Source organism: Phacochoerus africanus, chromosome 3 (assembly GCF_016906955.1).
Source record: "Phacochoerus africanus isolate WHEZ1 chromosome 3, ROS_Pafr_v1, whole genome shotgun sequence".
Classification (NCBI taxonomy): Eukaryota; Metazoa; Chordata; class Mammalia; order Artiodactyla; family Suidae; genus Phacochoerus; species Phacochoerus africanus.
Window position 1 is genome coordinate 153181078 of NC_062546.1, and position 18855 is coordinate 153199932.

General features: G+C 36.7%; 1 protein-coding gene across 2 annotated transcripts in view; it reads right to left on the reverse strand.

Moving 5' to 3' along the window:
• Nucleotides 1-18855, reverse strand: part of PDE1A (phosphodiesterase 1A) — a 259700-nt gene that overhangs the window by 61193 nt on the left and 179652 nt on the right. For both annotated transcript variants that reach the window (XM_047773019.1, XM_047773020.1), the window contains exons 3-6: nucleotides 14125-14307; nucleotides 7465-7531; nucleotides 4138-4254; nucleotides 2872-3012 (exon numbers count right to left, since the gene is read on the reverse strand). In XM_047773019.1, the coding sequence (XP_047628975.1) occupies nucleotides 2872-3012; nucleotides 4138-4254; nucleotides 7465-7531; nucleotides 14125-14307 (508 nt within the window). The remainder of the gene's footprint in view (nucleotides 1-2871; nucleotides 3013-4137; nucleotides 4255-7464; nucleotides 7532-14124; nucleotides 14308-18855) is intronic.

Consider the following 18855-nt stretch of genomic DNA (forward strand, 5'->3'; position numbering starts at 1 on the left):
CACATTGTGGGCTTCAATTTCTCTATTTACCCACTTATATAGCATCCCTCATCTGTTCAATGCCACCTTCAGAATAAAGGTTCTAAAGATGAAATAGGAGAGTTTTATTTGGTTCCCTTTACATTTGTGGTATTTGAGCAGAAATGTATTTTAAAATGATGAAATCCTGGTTACCTACCAGCCTGAAATGGCATATATCTTCTCATTGTACTTCATAATTAAAGCAGATTTTATTTTTTACACTGAAGTAGGCATTACTTTTCCATTCCATTTTGTTCTGAGGAAATTTAATTAGTTCAGTTTCCATTTCAGAGTCACACTTAAATATCTCATTTTCAGTTAACTTTTTCAAAGCCACAGAATTCAGGAAAGAGGAAATGCCAAACACTTGAAAAAGAAAACCACCTCACTACTCAGATTCAAGACAAAGACCTTAGAAAGGAAAAGCAAGATCTAACCAGGAAGATGTTAAATCAACTTTTTCAAGTGTAACAGCATTTGCAGCTGTCAGGAGGCACTTTTGTTTTTCACAGTAATTGCCATGCATATAAAACCAAGTGAAAGCAAAGACTTTAAGAAACAGCTGTGACAATGAAACCTTATTAAAACAACAGAGCTTTAAAAGAATTTGGGTGTGTGCATGTGTGTACAACCTGCTGGAAAAAGAAGCAGATATATAGAAAGTCACATACACTACTTTTAAAAATTTAACAACTGGAGTTCCTGTGGTGGCACAGTGGAAACAAATCTGACTAGGAATCATGAGGTTGTGGGTTTGATCCCTGGCCTCGCTCAGTGGGTTAAGGATCCAGCGTTGCTGTGAGCTGTGGTGTAGGTCGCAGATGCGGCTCAGATCTGGCATTGCTGTGGTTGTGGCGTGGGCCAGCAGCTGTAGCTCTGATTCGACCCCTAGCCTGGGAACCTCCACATGTTGCATGCAGCCCTAAAAAAAATCAAAAAAATAAAAATTAAAAATAAAAAATTAACAATATTTCTAAGCTATGTCTTTGAATGTCTGAGTTTCCACTTATTATTGCTAACCTGTTTCCTCTTTAAATATCAAATTAGTCTCCTGGAGTGAATGGTGAGTGAACTAACTGAGGACCAAGTCTTGCCATGACTGCATTTGATTTGGCTCAATGAGCACATTTTTACCTTAACTAAATGATTCACTGAAATATTAAGTTTATAACTTAAAAAGTGAAAAATGCAAGGTTTAAAGTTAAATATATATATAATCCAGTCTTACAGAGGGTCACAAGAGGGCTGTGCCACTGCATAAGTGGTTTTTCAGACTTTTGCCTCTCCCAAAGTAGGTCCTACCTCCAAAGCAGTTTATATTACTTAGTAATCTTGTCAATATAATGCATATTTTTACTGAATTTTTGTTGCTATTCCAAGAAATTTCTTCATTAAAAGACCAGCTGAGTGCCTAGCCATTAGCCATTGTCAATTGACAGTCATGTGAGTGAACCATTGTGGACATCTTGCCCAGGGATGCCCTCAGATGTCTTCAGCCATAGTTCAGCTGGCTGATCAATCACAGTCACATGAGAGACCTCAAGTGAGAACATTGTAGTTGGGACCCTTATAACCACAGACCCCTGAGAAATAATGATAAATTATTGTTTTAAGACACTGAAGTTTGGAGGAGTATGTTTTGGAGCAACAGATAATTGGAACATGGCAGCAGGAGTGGAATCTGAGCCCAGGACATTGATGGACCTGCCACATTTAAGGGGCAAAAAAAGATGGAGAGGTAAAACAGAAAATTTCTTCAGTCATCATGTGAGATACAGTTGGACAAAGCAGAACAAAGGGATCTTATGTGTAATAAACAATGCATTGTGGTTTCTTGGGGGAAAATGTATGCGATATACTTCTATATATAATAAACTTGGAGGATCATGAACCTGTTGTAAGTTTTCAAGATCTTCAGGACTGTGGCCATAAAGGCTTTGCATAGGACCAGGTAAGGAGTTTCTGGTGCAGAATAATGAGATATGAAAGAATACTAGTTATGTAGATCTGAATGCCAATGACCCTTACCAACAGAAACAGTGTGCCTTCTGAAACGTAAATAAGTAGGCAATGTATATTATGGGGTTGTTGGAACATCCTCTTTACATGCATTGTACGGTATTGCTTCAGCCTAGGTCAACACATGAAGAATCAAGAATGTACTCAGATTTGGGGATCTCACATGGCTCATACCCTTTTGAACCCACTGCAGTGTGGAACCTTCAGAAGGAAGGACTACTCCTCCCTTTTTACCTCTTGGGAGTCATCCTACACTCTGAGACATTACAGAAATTCCGGGCAGTCTCAGAGTTCCCAGCATCTACTCATTATTGTTCCAGGATTTGCACTGATGAATCATTTATTCACTCATCAACTGATCATTCAGATGCAAAGAAGAATTTTTAAAAATTTACATGAATGATTTCCAGAAATCCCTACTAGGATTTGATTTTAATAAAAGATGCAAGTCTGTAGAAGATAAGAAGTAACTAAGGTCATTCTGGGTGATGAATTGAGAGAAGAGCACTTCAACTAACTTTTATTCCAAACATTTTTTCCTCTAGGTCATTTTCTGGGGGGTTGATGGCTATGGGGGAAATGAGTTTACAAACAAAAATGCTATATAGTCCAAATTTTGAAAAATTGACAGTATAATTATAATTTGCCTCTGGAGATCTTTTTTCAGAGTCAAATTTTTTCAAAAGATGTATATTATAAATAACTCATTAACCCCCCCAAATCCAAAAGATTATTACTTATAATACTTTTAGGGGTATTAAAGAGACAATGGGAAGGACATGGAATTTGATGTTCCAAACTAACAAACTTCAGGTACAAAGATTGTCTTACCATGATACCTGTATGAAGCATTATGTAATGCACAGTTTGAGTAACATCTGCTGCATGGATCAAATTGTGATATGGATTTTTGTACTTGCTGTAACCAACTTCTAAAGCTTCTGCAAAGGCAATTAAGCAAGAAACAGGAATCTGCAGAAAGTAATAATTATGATTATGTTTTGACCAAAAGAATGGCACTAAATCAACATGAGCACAAAAATGTTTGAGATGGGACACATTAGTGAGTCAGATGTGGGCAGTAGTTTCTTGAAGTTAAATGTGGATTGTTATGAAAAAACACTTAATTAACCTGTCAGCTTTCAATGCTGGGAAGGATTGTAACTCCTCAGTGTTTAATTAAGACAGATGAAATAGCAGTCTTACCCATACAGCAGCCTTTAAATTTTTATACCTTCCAGAGTTAAGTAAGAAGGCTAGTTTTAAAGGGGTAAACTTTTCCATTTACTGGGGAAGCCTAGTTTTTCTATCAGTCATTGGTTAAAATAAATGACCTCCCAGTAACTTCTAATTCTAAAAATACCATGATTGCACAGATAAAGGCTGCTGGGATAGAGGTTCAAAAATCTGAATCAAATCTGTAACTGAGATATCTATGAGTGAATTTAATTAGAAGCCCTTTCATTTTAATTTAAGAAAAGCTGCCAATAATGGTTCATTCTGCATTATAGGAAAATCACACTTCTCTAAGACATAGCTTCCAATCTTTACATGAGTGTTTTGTGAATAATTCAGGTGGATGTCTGTATTTTGTTTGTATCTTATGGCCCTATGCTACCCCAGTGGATATGTAGAAATATCAGTGTTTTGTGAAGAATGGTTATACCATATCATGAACTGGTACCCTTTGTTCTTCTGTGATCTACCAAACAGAAACATTTTAAAATGAATTGATTAATGACTCAACGTTCTGCATTTTCATTCTTATTCAGATATCTAGTTTTAAGAGCATTTTATGGAGTTCCCATCGTGGCTTAGTTGTTAACAAATCCGACAAGGAACCATGAGGTTGCGGGTTTGATCCCTGGCCTCGCTCAGTGGGTTAAGGACCCAGCGTTGCTGTTAGCTGTGGTGTAGGTTGCAGACGTGGCTCGGATCCTGTGTTGCTGTGGCTCTGGTGTAGGCTGGTGGCTACAGATCCGATTAGACCCCCTAGCCTGGGAACTTCCATATGTCGTGGGTGCGGCCCTAGAAAAGACAAAATAAATAAATAAAAAAATAAAAACGAGCATTTTACTTTTGTTACATGTTTCTGACCTTGAAACGGTTGATAAGATCATATCTGGTAAATAGTTCATAAATCATAAACTTTAGACTGTGTTCTCCACTTGCTTCATTCAAGGCAAATACATCAAAAGACCATTTATCAACATCCTGTAGGAAAAAAAAAAGTAAATATTTAGATGGCAATATCATATCGTTCTGTTTCTTTGTATGAAAAATTCTTAGATCACGTATTGTACATCCAACAGGTTATATCTCAATTCAGTACATCAAACTATATTTTTACCAGTGTCTGATATGACAGGGAAACTTAGTATCTATGGACTGACAAAAGTGAGATCAATAATGTTTGAGATCTTCTCCTTAATCCCAAGGTATTCCAAGTTGACATAATAAGCATGCTAACACTATAATAACTGCTCTTACCCTTATTCTCTCTCCAAATGCATGTCATAAATCATTTTTCCAGACTGGGATTCATTTTAAAGTAGAATTTTAGATTATGAGGCTGATGTAATTGAGGGATAAGGGAAGGTAGCCCCAATTTATCTTTCCTATCTACCCACCTTGCTTGAAATTCCACTGTGTAAGAGTTACTAATTTGATTTAAAGCTTTGATATTTTATGTCTTTTTTTTTTTTATGATGCAAATGCCTAGAGAGATAGAGTGTTCTCTCTAGGTACAGTAATACTACCTTATTAGTCATTCTAACCTTGGCTGATTCATTTATACTTTCTATGGGGACAGACAGTAAGATAGAGGAAGTGGGTCTCTTGGATGATAGTAATGTTGGCATTTCAGGCAATTTCCCCAGGAAGTTGTCAGGCTTGCAGAGAAACAAATACCCTAAGAAAGTACCACCTAAATGTGGGAAAGAGGGCAATGAGCAGGTGTATCAAACAGTTCCAGCCACCTCAGGATTTTGCTTCAGGTCATTCGAGGACAAAAACTTTCAGAGGAGCCCACAAAATGGACTTGTGCCAAATGATATCAGTATATTAGGGAGGTATTAAGGTGACTTTTGAGTTGCAACCCTAAATAAATCCCTGAAATGAAAAAATCTAAAGAAACACAATAGAGTCAGTTCCAATGATTATCAGAAACTACCAGCAAAGAAGGTCTAGTGTTTGCACACACAGAGCAGTTTGTATTGAACCAGTAAGTGGACAACCTTAACGCTATACATTCATTTTGAATTTGAGCAGGCCCTGTTCAGAATGTTCGTTTAAGACATTTTACAGAGAGCAACCACACATGCTGTAACATGCTTAATCTAAACTGAAAATCTGATAAAAAGTATTCAAACCATCTCTTAAAAATATTCTTTTGACTCATAGTAACAATAACATCAAAAGGTAATACAAATGCAAAGGTGCACAAACAAACCAACAGATATCATTGGCGTTTTCAAGTGATTAAAATGCCAATGATATTTGTTGGTTTGCTTGTGCACCTTTGCATTTGGCCCCAATTTGATCCTGAAACACTTGCTTGATCTGTTTGTAAATTTAAAATCTCTCAAAGTTCTGTTAGAATGCGTTTTACCATCAGTAAAGCTCAAAGGAGTCCAACAAATCTCTTATCAAATTCCAAAGCTAACACAGAATTAGTTCAGATTGTTAAAAGGCTGCTATTTACAGCTCTCTCTAGGGGCTTCCAACTGAGTAAAAGGTTAGCTCTCCATTGTGGGGTGAATTTTTATCAACAATGATGATTTACATCTGTAAACTACTTCAGATGCTTGGCTCTTAAGAAGATAGAGAGCAAACAAGAAAGTATCTTAGGAAATCAGAATTATCAAAACATTCTCAATTTAGTGATAGTTGTCCTCAACCGGTTAGTTCATGTTTTCTCTACACTACGTTTTAGAAAAATGTTTATATTCTGTCATAACAAAATACTCGGTTGGTTTCTAAGCAAAATAGGTAAATAAAAATAAATAAACTTCTTGCATACAGCTGAGGAAATAATGAGGGAATTAAAATCTCTCAAGAGACAAGGAGTAATTAATATCTGATAATGTGACATTTCGGTTATATACTTGCCTCTATTATAGCTTTAGAAACATGACTATAAAAAAAGCTTCCAAGGAGTTCCCGTCGTGGCGCAGTGGTTAACGAATCCGACTAGGAACCATGAGGTTGCGGGTTCGGTCCCTGCCCTTGTTCAGTGGGTTAACGATCCGGCGTTGCCGTGAGCTGTGGTGTAGGTTGCAGACGCGGCTCGGATCCCACGTTGCTGTGGCTCTGGCGTAGGCCGGTGGCCACAGCTCCGATTCAACCCCTAGCCTGGGAACCTCCATATGCCGCGGGAGTGGCCCAAGAAATAGCAACAACAACAACAACAAAAAAAAGACAAAAGACAAAAAAAAAGCTTCCAAGAAAAACAAACTACCTTTTATAAAGAATAAAATTAAAATCTAACATGCAGCAGAGGAAAAACAAATGCAAAGAGGATGCTTAAAAGGAAATTGAAAAACAACAAAAAAGTAATATAAATTTAAATTAGGAAAAGAGTTTAATAAATCAGAAATAAAGCAACCCAGTATAGTCTATTGCCATTATTGTTTAATTCTTGGTTAATATAGGACAACCACTCTAAAACTGTTAGAGGAGAAAAGGTGAATTTCCTACCCAAATTAAGTGAGAATGAAATAAGAGATATAGAGTGATTAGCCTGCAAAAACCCGCCTCTGTAGAAACAATGCGTATGTGCATACACACACACACACAACACACACAAAATGGGAACAAGTAAGTGAGTTAAAAACTTTCATCACTCCTGATTTCCAACTCTAGGTATTTCTAACACAAATAATGTTCCAATTGGGCCTCAGACTAGGGTAGCCACAGGAAAACCAGAGAGAAAATAACTTTTTTGTTTTCTTTCTTAATTTTACCCTACTTTTTATATTTTCTCAGACCCAAAATTCTAAACCATTTTCATCCATATAAATTTTGTCCTTTAACCACATTTGACTAAAACATCTTTTTATAATGTATTCAACTTGTTCATAACATATAGTAACAAAATACGTGTGTTCTGAGGGTGCTGGGGCCATCTCAAAACTGGCTTCAAGGCCCACTTAAATAAAGCCTGAAGAAGAAAACATCACACACATGTGTTTATGTGTGTGTGTGTAGATATAGATATAAATGTAGTTTATTAGTATAAATCAATTCTCATTTAAATCTACAGTGAGTCATGATTTGAAACACACGATATTTTTGCAAAGGGTTGAAACATCTTTTACATTCCAATACATAAGCTGCAGCAAAGACCTACTCTCATTTTCTCCCAGCTATTTTAAGGAGATTTTTTTTAAAATGACTATTTAAAAAGAATTAAATTTTTTTCACCTTTAATGTAACTATGACAGCTTCTGGATATGCCAAGCCAACCATGTGATAGGACTTTCTGTACATTCTGAAAAAGAAAAATAAGTGTATATATATAAAATTATTTATCCGAAGTTCTCAACTATCTTTTAAAAACAAAGGAAAAAATCAATCACCTTTAACTCTTTCACCTTATATCATTAATTACAGTCTCCCTTTGTGACAACAATGATAACTACTGTCACCATTTATGAAGCATCTATCTATGACAGATATGAATAGTATTTTGTTTACTCACAACCACCATATAAAGTCAATGTGATTTTAGTTTCCATGTAAAGAGATCTTTCCCTAAACTTCATTTTATTAAAAAAACACTCTGTCCTTTGCTGTGCAGCAACAATGCTTTTTAGCATGCCACCATATCCACGATAGGAAAGAAATCTTGTTTTGTGTCCATTTGTGCTACAAAGATTTTAGTCTGGAAGCTATATGTCATTAAAATATTTCCTTTATAGACTTTTTTATAAAATGAAAATTATAGGATGGAATATGTAGTATCATTAAAATTTAAATAGCTTTTTTATTTTTTAGAATACTGGGGGAGACCAAATTGACAAAATTGCTTAAATTTGTCCAAATTGTCACTTAATATTATTTAATAAAGATTATCCAGAAAGAATGAGTGTTTCTATTTTTATACTTGTATCAATAATAGAAATATTTTTATTAATCAGTAATTTGTTGGAGTTTTCTATCTTCCAATGGGCAACCAAGATGACTTAAACCAAAAATAAGAAAGTCCTCTATTGCTTCACGCAAAATTAGAATCAACATGATACCCTAATGTGTAGAAATAGCAACAGGCTTCTAATCAGCACTGAAAGAAACATGGTTCTTTCACACAGTCCTGAGAAGAAAGAATTTAACTGATTATTAATCATATCCCTTAATTTTCACATTGTTAGTCCACAAGCAAGCTGCATTCCTAGACTATATTGCAGTAACTTCTCCCCTCAAGATGCCTGGACAAAACCAAAATTTAATGATTATATCATTAATTTATAATGGGGGTCAATATAAGAAATACAAGAATATTAAGAAAATATTCTGCATTTTTATAAAACTGCTGTGGGAGATAAATCCACAGGACATATTATTCAGCTTCCATGTAAAAGGTATCTTTTTTTAAGATGATAAAAACCAAGTAATTCATTATGTTTTCCTTTTTAATATTCACTTCTTGGAAGCTCAGAATTAAAATACTGTATTTACTTACATTGAGACTAGAATTTCTTGATAAAAATATATTCCCATTTTATTACAGAGGCCTTGTTACTTTATTTCCATGTTCCCATTTTATATTTGTTTTAAATGACCTTAAATAATTTTTAGGTGTGGGCAATCAGTTATAATAAAAAATTACGGGAGTTCCCGTCGTGGCGCAGTGGTTAACGAATCCGACTAGGAACCATGAGGTTGCGGGTTCGGTCCCTGCCCTTGCTCAGTGGGTTAAGGATCCGGCGTTGCCGTGAGCTGTGGTGTAGGTTGCAGACGCGGCTCGGATCCCGCGTTGCTGTGGCTCTGGCGTAGGCTGGTGGCTACAGTTCCGATTAGACCCCTAGCCTGGGAATCTCCATATGCCCCAGGAGCGGCCCAAGAAATAACTAAAAAGACAAAAAAAAAAAAAAATTACCCTTACCCTCTACCTCAACTGGAAGATTTCAGAGCAGCTTATAAGAAAAATGCCTATATTAATTACTCCATCGAAATAGGTATGATTATTCTAATCTTGCAGGGCAAGGAAATTAATCATACAATAAAAGACCCAGAAAATAATTACTGTCAGAAATGATATTTAGTTCTTTTTTTTTGAGTAAAGTCTTTCCTATCTATTTTCAGAATCACTGTTAAAAAATACAGGTTGCAAGGGAAATGGAAGGGTGGTGGACAACAGAAAAAAAGGTCAAGAATAAGGAACTTTAGAAATTAAGTAACTTTAAATTAGTATGACTTCATGGTGCACAAGGCAGTCTGATATAGCAAAGAGAACACAGCCTTTGAATCACAGGTTAGCCATTCACTAGCTATGTGACCTCTGGAAGCCATTTAATGTCACTCACCTGCTTTTTTGTGGGGAGCAAATGATATAAATGCCTTGCATAATATTATAGACACTCAATATAAGAAAGCCATTATTATTATTAATGTTACTGTTCTTATTACTCTGTAGCCAATACCACTGGCTCCATTAGGTTCTTCAGTACTCTCCTGGCTCAGTGAGAACTCTGATGTTTCTCAGACTCAGTGGAGATTGAGAAATGAATATCACTGTATATTCTCAAGATACAGAATGTAAAGAAAGACAAGGAAAAAGTTATTCTTCCAAGGAGAAGGAGAAACCTTCCAATCTTCATTTTTTAACCCTAGAAAATGGGAATAGAATGTTAGGATGCAAACCAAGAAATAAAAAATTAGGATGGAAAATTGGGATGACTCATTCTGGAATTAGAATGAATGTGGGAGGAATGTTAGTACAGTGGCCTCATACTTGTGTAAATAGTCAATATATTACAAGTTGCTAAAAAAAGAATAAGGAAATTCCTGCTCCTACAGATGGTAAAAATTCAACCAGAAATATGGTAGGCTATTTTTGAAAGGGTTGTACTAAAGCTATAAAATATAATTCAAAGACTTAAAGAAAAAAACTATCTTATGCAGTTCCTTGTTGGCCTACCAGTTGATTTGTTGTCGTCACTGCTGTGGCATAGGTTTGATCCCTGGCCTGGGAATTTTTGCTTGCTGCAGGAGTAGCCAAAACACAAAAAACCAAAAAACCATCTTATACCAGACACTGTGCTAGGCAAGCGACTATTCAGCAGAGAACAAGAAAAATATAAATGCTGCTTTCATGGGGTTTATTCAGTGGTGAAGAGGGACAATAATAAGAAATAATATATGATTACAAAGAGCACTAAGTGCCTTGAGGTAAACCACTGGTTGGGGTAGAGAAAGTGATAAACTGTATACAAAGTGATGAGGAAAAACCTCTGGAAAGGTAGAAACGACCAGTCAGAATGAAGGGTGGGGAAAATCATTTCTGACAGAGGGAACAGCTGGATTACTGGCCCCAAGGAAGAAAGGGTTTAAGATGTTCATAGAGTTGAAATCACGGTTAAGGATGAAGGTTGCATTAGATGAGTCTATAAGGTAAAGGGGACCTAATTATGTAAAGACATGATAAATAAAATGCCTTTAATATCAAGTGAAATGGTAAAAATCATCAAGTGATTTTAATCTTAAGAATGACAGGACATAATTTATATTTTAAAAGTCACTGTAGAATGACTCGTTTGGAGAAGGCAAGTGAGGGCAAGGGGAGCCTACTGGGAAGCTATTGTCCTATTTTTGATTGCAGGTGACAAATGGGTTGCAGGAGTGGAAAGGAGAAAGTGAGCAGCGTCAGGATACATTGGGGTAAGCAAATTCCCTGGATTTGCTGAGGTATTGATTCTTGGGAGGAGAAACTTGAAAGAAGACTCAAGAAGTCTTTCTAACTTTCAAGATTGAAGATGATTATTTTTGAAATTCAATATTCATATGTCCTACTCTGTTTATGCATTTACTAATGGGGATTCAAAAGCAATTAAAAAAATTTTCATTTCCTTACGTTTTTCTTTTTTCCCTTTCTTTTTTCCTTTGCTTTTTTTTTTGTCTTTTTAGGGCCACATCTGCAGCTTACGGAAGTTCCCAGGCTAGGGGTCAAATCAGAGCTGTAGCTGCTACCCTACACCACAGCTGCAGCAACACGGGATCCAAACCGTGTCTGTGACCTACACCACAGCTCAGGGCAATGCTGGATCCTTAACCCACTGAGTGAGACCAGGGATCGAACCCTCATCCTCATGGTTACTAGTCAGATTTGTTTTGGCTATACCACAATGGGAACTGTGTCCATATGTTTTTAGCAGATTGCTTTCTTCAAGACTGCTTACTAATTTAGTTACTTTAAGTATATTTTGATATTTCTACAGGCTGTTATATAAGGTGTTTTATGTGGCATGCGAAAAAAAATCAAAAGTTTAATATATCAATATATTTCACAGAATTCTGCTTGATTATTTATTTATTTATTACTGTGCCAAAAACATGTAGAAGTTCCCAGGCTAGGAATCAAACTCTTTCCATAGCAGTAATCCAAGCCATTGCAGTGACACCACCAGGTCTGTAACCCACTAGGCTACTAGGGAACTCCTTGATTTTCTCTTTAATGGGAATGGAAATTTAGTTGACTTACTTCTATAATTTGCATTTTAGTTTGTCAAGTTCTTCAATATTTTCCTAAACAACAAAGACAGAATATACATTCCTTCAGTAAAGCAAACATACTTCTCTTTTATCTCTGATTCTTTCACAACTATCTGAACTACTATTTAGATGTTTTCAAATTGATATCAATATTAATGAAAATCAACAACTGTTGTAACACTTGCCTAAGTTGTTTTTAAAAAAATATGATTATAAAATTCTTTCTTTCTACATTTATCAGATTTTTTTTTTTTTCCTGTTCCCACATGTGGAAATTTCAAACCAGGGATCAAAACTGCACCATAGCAGCAGCTCTAGCAACTGCACTGACTATATTGAATACTTAACCTACTGTGCCACAAGGGAAATCTTGCTTGCGATTTCTGGTCCCAACTGCTAGAGTTGGGAGCAGTTTATGCTCGAGGGGTGGAGGTGTAACCTCACCTAACTACTCATGCTTACTATGCTCATAATGCTTATTACAAGGATTCTTTTATCCTTTTATCAAAGCCAATTAGATACGGTTAAGAAATACTCAAAAACAGGAGTTCCCCTTGTGGTGCAGTGGTTAACGAATCTGACTAGAAACCATGAGGTTGCAGGTTTGATCCCTGGCCTTGCTCAGTGGGTTAAGGATCTGGCGTTGTCGTGAGCTGTGGTGTAGGTTGCAGACGTGGCTTGGATCCCATGTTGCTGTGGCTCTAGTGTAGGCCAGTGGCTACAGCTCTGATTAGACTAGACCCCTAGCCTGGGAACCTCCGCATGCCGCAGGAGCGGCCCTAGAAAAGACAAAAAAAAAAAAAAAGAGAGAGAGAGAAAAAAATACTCAAAAATAATTGAATAATCACTCAGTGGTTGTTGTTTTGAGTAATACAAGCATAAACCAAGATCCTAGATGCTTTATGCATTTTTAATATATCTTTAAATTACATTAACTACTTCTTGCAATGCATAGTTATTTACATCTTTAGAAACCCAACAGTGCTTCTCATTGTTCCTTCAGCAGAGGAAGATGAGCATTTATAAAGTTTATTAGAGGTAATGACTAGAGATGTCGGAAGATAAAAAATGGTATGGTCTTTCATTAATTTTAAATACACTGACAAAAATTTCTCTGTTCCTCAATTTTATTAGTTTCAAAAATGCTAAAATAACCTTTTTATATATAATTTAATATTGTGTTTTTTTAATCTAAGGGATTTCTAAGAACTAGTTTTCAACATTATCAGATATAAGATGTTTATTTCAAGTCTTTTTGTAGTTTTAGTTCTGAAATATCTTGTTGCCAGACAGAAAGATAAGCTGTGTTCTCCAGGGCTAAAGAACATAAAATTGGGTCATATTAACATGTATTTCACATTAGAAACTCTGGTTATTTGGAGTCCCATCGTGGCTCAGTGGTTAACGAATCCGACCAGGAACCACGAGGTTTCGGGTTTGATCCCTGGCCTCGCCCAGTGGGTTAAGGATCCGGCGTTGAGGTGCGCTGTGGCGTAGGCCTGCAGCTACAGCTCCCATTGGACCCCTAGCCTGGGAACCTCCACATGGCCAAGTGCGGCCCTAGAAAGACAAAAAAAAAAAAAAAAAAGAAACTCTGGTTATTTGACTTGGTGCTTCTAGGGTCCATCAAGTGACAGAAACACTTCAGTGACAGAAATGTTAAAAAGCTTTTCAAGGAAAATGGACATGAGCGTTTTCCTCCCTGATGGTAAGAGAATGGTCTTTTCTCTTCAGTGCAGAGAAAAGGCCTGCTTGATTTGGGTAGGTAGTATAGAATTTATTTTATCAGGTGTTACATTTTATTTGAGTATAATTAGCTGTGTAGTATATGAATGTATTATAAAAATTATTATTATTTTTTGTCTTTTTAGGGCTGCACCCACGGCATATGGAGGTTCTCAGGCTAGGGGTCCAATTGGAGTTGTAGCTGCCGGCCTATACCATAGCTGCAGCAATGCAGGATCTGAGCCATGTCTGTGACCTACATCACAGCTCATGGCAACGGTGGATCCTTAACCCCACTGAGTGAGACCAGGGATTGAACCTGCATCCTCATGGATGCTATTTGGGTTCTTTAACTGCTGAGCCACAACGAGAACTCTGTATTATAATTATTTTTAAACAGTTATTCACTAAGGTTCATTTGAGGAGAACGGTCATTCAAAAGTCTTTGCTTTTAGTCTTTATGTCAATTTAGAAAATAGAAATAATAAATATAGGAAAAGGCATTTTTGTTATAGGTAAATTCATCATAAGGTACACTTATGATGGCATTCCTCAATAAGTAAAATACAGGACTCCCATAACTTTGAAATAGTAGGTATATTTTCAGCCTTCTGACTTTTGTCTTGAGATACCAACACTTTCACTTACCTTTCCACAAAAATTCCAGCTTGAACAGCATGAACAATACTCCGAAATCTTGGTTTTTCCTCAGATTTCTTTTTCATCATCCCCATTTTTCGCGTAAAGGTAGAAGCCAACCAGTCCCGGACTTCCAAGGGGACGGAATCTGACTGAATGTCACTGAGCTCATCATCGGGATCCAGCAATCTTCTACAAAAATTTATGGTGATTAAACTTTAGGGAAAGTGAAGAAAAACTAATAACCACAAAACAAGCATTGCAAAAGGATTTAAAATATAGCAAGTCACTATCTGATCATCTTTTAATATGAATAATCTAAAAATGATTGGGTTAATATTTGGAAAGCTCTGAATTTCTCAAATTGTTCATCTTCTGAAGGCAAAGCCTAACAGGCTTGAACATTTGAAGGTTCCCAAACATTTAAAATAGTGATACCAGTCTGGAGATATCAATTGTTAATATCATTAATGAATTATTCTACTAATTAATAAAACTAAGATAAGATAGGGAAGAGAATTCATAAACAGATGTCTATTAAAGGAAGTAATCAGAAAGAAAAAAGGGAGGTTGAAGCTATAAAACTTATATTTAATAAGCTTTTATATATAGTGTATAGAAAGTACATGCTATTTGAACAAGGCTTTAGATTTTACAAAAGTCATTCACATGTGTTATTTGATGGGTGTCTCTAAATGTTAGGGCAAAAAAAACTAAATCTAAAAGATTTTCATTCTGATATCAATATCATAGATAAAAAAGTAAAAAAAAAGAAAGATGAAAACAAATGGATTATTTTGAAAGCTGATTTTGTGACTTAGCCAGAGTTTAGTGGAAAATGCTGTCTTAAGGGTGGAGATCTGATGGGTTTAGACCTGCTAGCTGAGAAAATCAGCTGTGTGAGGAGGAAGTGACCAGGAGCTGAAAGTACTGCCCTGCCACTGTCCAGGATAAGCTCCAGATAGATTATGCTGATGGGACTGAGCTGCCTTAAGGCTGGGCGGCTCCAGTGATCCAGAGCTTCCTAAAGGTCTGAAATGACAAGAGAATATGAAAAGCTCTCCACAAAACACAAAAAGGACTTTACAGAGCAACTGAACTTTGCCTCCAGGAAGAACACAGTCCAGCTCTTCCTGTCGCTTGACTAGGTTATTTTCTTTTCAGTGCACCAGTTTAATAACTCAGAGCTATTCTTGGCACACTTCAGCTTTGACCTTTGGGTTCCATTCGTTTTGGTAAATTTTGTGCACAGAGTGAGGCCTGAGGATTATGAGCTGATGGAAGGAAGTAGCCGGTGACAGCATGTGCTAAAGCCTCCAGAACAAGTCACATCCCATCTCCAGAGAAAGCAAGGATCAAGGAAAGGGCAAAACACCAAAAACAGCCAGAAAGAGACTCAAAGGTAATATGATTTCCTCTACGTACTACTGTTTTCTACGAACATTCAGAAGACAGTCATTTGCTCATATTTATTTTTCATAACATTAAATGTATGAATGCATTTATGAAATACCTTATGAAAAAATATATGCAAGTGCTGGAGTTATAAAACTACGTGAATACATATGAAGATAAAAAAAGATATAGTTGGAAGTTAACATTGATTAATACTTACCCTAAATCATATTTAAGTCTCATTTGGGTCTTATGTTTGGATGATTTTAATTTACACTTTACACACAGACATTGTAAGTCAAAGCAAAATAGTTTTTTTCTCCTTTTGTCCATTTAAAATTAGATTCCTTAGTCAATTGCAGCAAGACAGTGCACTACATGGTTTTAAAATTTCAGGCCTTATGCCATTATATTATTATTGATTATGCCATTTCTATTATTTAGTGATCAAATAAACCCCAGAGCAGATCCTGTGGAATGAAAATCATTGTGCTGTAATCCTGTGATGTCACTGTGCTCCAAGAATTCTAATATTGCTTTGTTTTATCAGCTACTCCAAGTAGAATGACAGACACATAGTAATGGTTGCCAATTGTTCCTTTGCAAATTTGATATGGACTACTTTAGGGCTATATGTCCTAAAATCATAAATTATCCATGACAGATCATCAACCATGACAAAACAGCATATGGAAATGAGAGTTCATTTAGAAATGTGGTACCCAGGAATCTGGAAATCCTTTATTATGATGCATGGTATCATTTATAGAGAAGGAAAGAACATAATGATCTCAGGCAAAAAAGAGTGATATAGATTAATTAGTGAATATAGAAATAAAGGAAGGGAATACCTAAAGAGAAAAGCATAACATATTCTATTGTAAAACTGAAAAGGCAAATATTGAAAAGCAGCAAATACCTCTGTAATGGTTAATTTTATGGTCACATGACTAGGTTATGATGCTCAGTTGTTTGCTTAAAACACCAGTCTAGATGTTGCTGTGAAGGTATATTTTAAATGTGATTAATATTTAAATCAGTAAACTTTGAAAAAAGCAGACTACACTCCATAACATGAGTGGGCCTGATCCAATCAATTAAAAGCCTTAAGAGATAATATGGAGAGCCCCCTAAAGAAGAAGGAATCATGCTTCTAGACAACCTTCAGACTCAAGATCACAACATTTACTCCTGCCAGAATTTCCAGCCAGTATAAGTCAGACATTGTCAATGCCTAATTCATACAGCCCTTTGTGATTTATCACAAGTTATGTCTCTACCTTCACCTCTTAATTTCCATCTTATTTGTTTGCTCTGGCAATACTGGCCTCCTTGCTGCACTCAAATCTGCCAAATCTGCCAAATCTGCCAAGCTTCAGGGTCCTTGCACTTGCTGTTCCCTTTGCTTAGAATCTCTTTCTCAAGATATTTGTGTGGATCATTTCCTCACTGCATCCAGGTAGAAAGGGATTCCCTGACCCCCTTATTCAAATAGTAAACACTTTTATTCTCTGAATCTTGTAATAGACTTCTTCTTAGCACTTACCACTACTTGATGTCATGCCATATGTTTATTGGTTTGTTTATTCATTTTGTTTTATCCTCTAGAATATAAACATCTTGAGATCAGAGAGTTGTTCTGTTTTTGTGCACTGCTGAATCACCAGCATCTACAACAGTGCATGGCACAGACGGGGGGTCATCAACTAGAAATATTTACACTAAACTATTACAAGTTTGGGGAGTGGAGTAAGGGTGGAGATGGTATAAGAAATTTCAGTCTTTTATTTTTTTATTTTTATTTTTATTTGCTTTTTAGGGCTGTACTCGTGGCACATGGAGATTCCCAGACTAGGGGTCAAATTGGAGCTACAATTGCTGGCCACAGACACAGCCATGGCAACATGGGATCTGAGCTGCATCTGCGACCTACACCACAGCTCACACAGCAACACCAGATACCCAACACACTGAGCGAGGCCAGGGATCGAACCCACATTCTCATGTATACTAGTCAGATTCATTTCTGCTGCACCATGATGGGAGCTCCACGTTTAGTCTTTTAGAGTCTGTATTATTTGACCGATAAGAGCAGCAGCATCCTGGGAGTAGTTCACTATTGCCAACTCTCTCTACTTTGCCTCCACATTAATTTACCCTTGAACAATCCCTTTATAATTTTTTTTTGTGTGTGTCTTTTTTGCTATTTCTTGGGCCGCTCCCACGGCATATGGAGGTTCCCAGGCTAGGGGTCGAATCGGAGCCGTAGCCACCAGCCTGTGCCAGAGCCACAGCAACGCGGGATCTGAGCCGTGTCTGCAACCTACACCACAGCTCACGGCAACGCCGGATCGTTAACCCACTGAGCAAGGGCAGGGATCAAACCTGAAACCTCATGGTTCCTAGTCGGATCCGTTAACCACTGCGCCATGACAGGAATTCCCCTTTATAATTTTTGAAGCAAACTATGAGGAAATGTATATTTGACATGGAAAATATATTAAACATTTTATTTTTTTAAATTTTTTCTTCTTTTTCTTTCTTTCTTTCTTTTTTTTTTTCTTTTCTTCCCCACTGTACAGCATGGGGATCAAGTTATTCTTACATGTATACATTTTTCCCCCTACCCTTTGTTCTGTTGCAATATGAGTATCTAGACAAAGTTCTCAATGCTACTCAGCAGGATCTCCTTGTAAATATCTGATAATCCCAAACTCCCGATCTCTCCCACTCCCTCCCCCTCCCATTGGGCAGCCACAAGTCTATTCTCCAAGTCCATGATTTTCTTTTCTGTGGAGATGTTCATTTGTGCTGGACATTAGATTCCAGTTATAAGTGATATCATATGGTATTTGTGTTTGTCTTTCTGGCTCATTTCTCTCAGTATGAGATTTTCTAGTTCCATCCATGTTGCTGCAAATGGCATTATGTCATTCTTTTTGATGGCTGAGTAGTATTCCATTGTGTATATATACCACCTCTTCCGAATCCAATCATCTGTCGATGGATTTGGGTTGTTTCTATGTCCTGGCTATTGTGAATAGTGCTGCAATGAACATGCAGGTGCATGTGTCTCTTTTAAGTAGATTTTTGTGTGGATATGTGCCCAAGAGTGGGATTGCGGGGTCACATGGAAGTTCTATGTATAGATTTCTAAGGTATCTCCAAACTGTTCTCCATAGTGGCTGTACCAGTTTACATTCCCACCAACAGTGCAGGAGGGTTCCCTTTTCTCCACAGCCCCTCTAGCACTTGTTATTTGTGGATTTATTAATGATGGCCATTCTGACTGGTGTGAGGTGGTATCTCATGGTAGTTTTGATTTGCATTTCTCTTATAATCAGA